This window comes from Camelina sativa, chromosome 6 (assembly GCF_000633955.1).
Source record: "Camelina sativa cultivar DH55 chromosome 6, Cs, whole genome shotgun sequence".
Classification (NCBI taxonomy): Eukaryota; Viridiplantae; Streptophyta; class Magnoliopsida; order Brassicales; family Brassicaceae; genus Camelina; species Camelina sativa.
In genome coordinates this window covers 4,471,480-4,473,116 of record NC_025690.1, presented here as the reverse complement: position 1 = coordinate 4,473,116, position 1,637 = coordinate 4,471,480, and the positions used below count along the sequence as shown (strand labels likewise).

General features: G+C 35.6%; 1 protein-coding gene across 3 annotated transcripts in view; it reads right to left on the bottom strand.

Annotated features, from left to right (window-relative positions):
* LOC104790388 overlaps window positions 1–718 on the bottom strand; it is an 8,710-nt gene extending 7,992 nt beyond the window's left edge. Inside the window, exons 1-2 of one of the 3 annotated variants that reach the window (XM_010516136.2) lie at window positions 429–718; window positions 157–264 (exon numbers count right to left, since the gene is read on the bottom strand). In XM_010516136.2, the coding sequence (XP_010514438.1) occupies window positions 157–264; window positions 429–530 (210 nt within the window). In that variant the 5' untranslated portion in view covers window positions 531–718. The remainder of the gene's footprint in view (window positions 1–156; window positions 265–428) is intronic. The other 2 variants (XM_010516137.2, XM_010516138.2) reach the window with 2 other exon arrangements.

The following is a 1,637-nucleotide window of genomic DNA, read 5'->3' as shown; positions in this document are numbered from 1 at the left end:
AAAACAATAAGCCAAAATGAACCAAAGCAGCATCCAATGCTTACTCATAGGTAGTTATCAAATTATTGAAATTAGATTTGTCTAAAAGATGAGCTAAGAAAAGATGTCAAAAGTCTATAAACCTCCCAAAAAAAAGAACCAATCTTTACAAATTACCTTTTCACCACCGATAGATCTGACTTTCCCATCAGCAGCTGGACTATGAATCCTCAAAAACTCTGATGAAAACTTGAACTTGGTTCCATCTGCATACTCTACCTCAACCTTCAGTAAAAGGGTATTTAACAAATCAGATCCTAAAACAAAAGATTGAATCCACGGGTGCCTATAAAAGAGTTAACTTTTCCAAAAAAAAAACAAACTTAGAATTCAAATTCCAAAAATTTCTGATCGCCATGGAAACCATAAGAAGAAGCAGCGAAGCTTACGTGTTTGGGAGATACAATAGAGAATCCTGAGAGTTTTGGAGAAACAGTAACATCGCTTGTTCTGTGAAGTCGCCGGCTTATCACTCTCGTTATCGCCAACATTTATTTTCCCGGCGATATTGCCGGAGAAGATGATCCTAGCTCTAAACGTACTTTATCGGGCCTAACTGTTAGGCCCGTTGGGTTTAGTTTATATCAATTTTATAACGAAAATTTCAAAACGACGCCGTAAAAGATAGAACTTAGTGCTGATTTAGGACCCACTTCTGCGGCAATATAAATACTGTTTTCAACTTTAGTCAAAGGCAAAGCAAAATCACGCCTCAAACGGCAAAATCAAAAAAACAAAAATAATTTAAAGTGGCTTCTAAATTCATAAAAGCTGTAAAAGAAATTACGACATGAAAAATAGCACGCAACGTATCCGAATCTTTTTTTTTTTTTTGCATTACGAAGTGAAGTAAAAGTTGAAAAAAAAACCGTCAGGGAGAGTAATTCATGTTCTTAAAAAAGCAAATAAATTCATGATCAGAGAAAACCAATGGTTTTGTTAGAGTGAGCCGTCTTTTTTTCTCCTTCTCCAAGTTCGTGACTTTTCTTTTTTTTTTTTCTCATATTCTTCTTCTTCTTCATAGGTCAGGAATAAATAAATAAAAGGAAAGTAAAATTCCTTATTTTTTACCTTTTCTTTTAATTCTTCTTTCTTAATTGAGATAACAACAAAATTAAAGAATTACACAATTCATAACTCTAAATCATCAAAACAAAATCAGAAACTTTGACCGGTGAAGAAGCAGAGGAAGAACTAATAAAAGATTAAAAACCTTACCTTTATTTTTTTATTTTTGTTACGGGAGAAAGCTTAAAACAACGGCAAGCGCCGGCGATTATCGGCGGCGTAAGAGATGAAAGTTCGTAGGAAACTAGGTGGTGGTTGCGGTGGAGACATCGTTGTTTCGTGGCGGATGTTCTTCTGGTTCGTGATTCTGTTTGTCATCTCCTTTGTTCTCTTCTCCACCATATTCATCTTTAAAGGTAAATTAATGCACCCGTACGGTTTCTTTTTGTTTTTCCTTTCAAATGATCAGAAACTGATATTTAATACTAACAGGGAGGTTTCGTCCGGTGGTTCGTTCGACGATAAGCTTCTCAACGGCTGTAACGACGAGGGAAGTTCTTGGCGACTCTGTAACATCGTCTTCTTCTTCT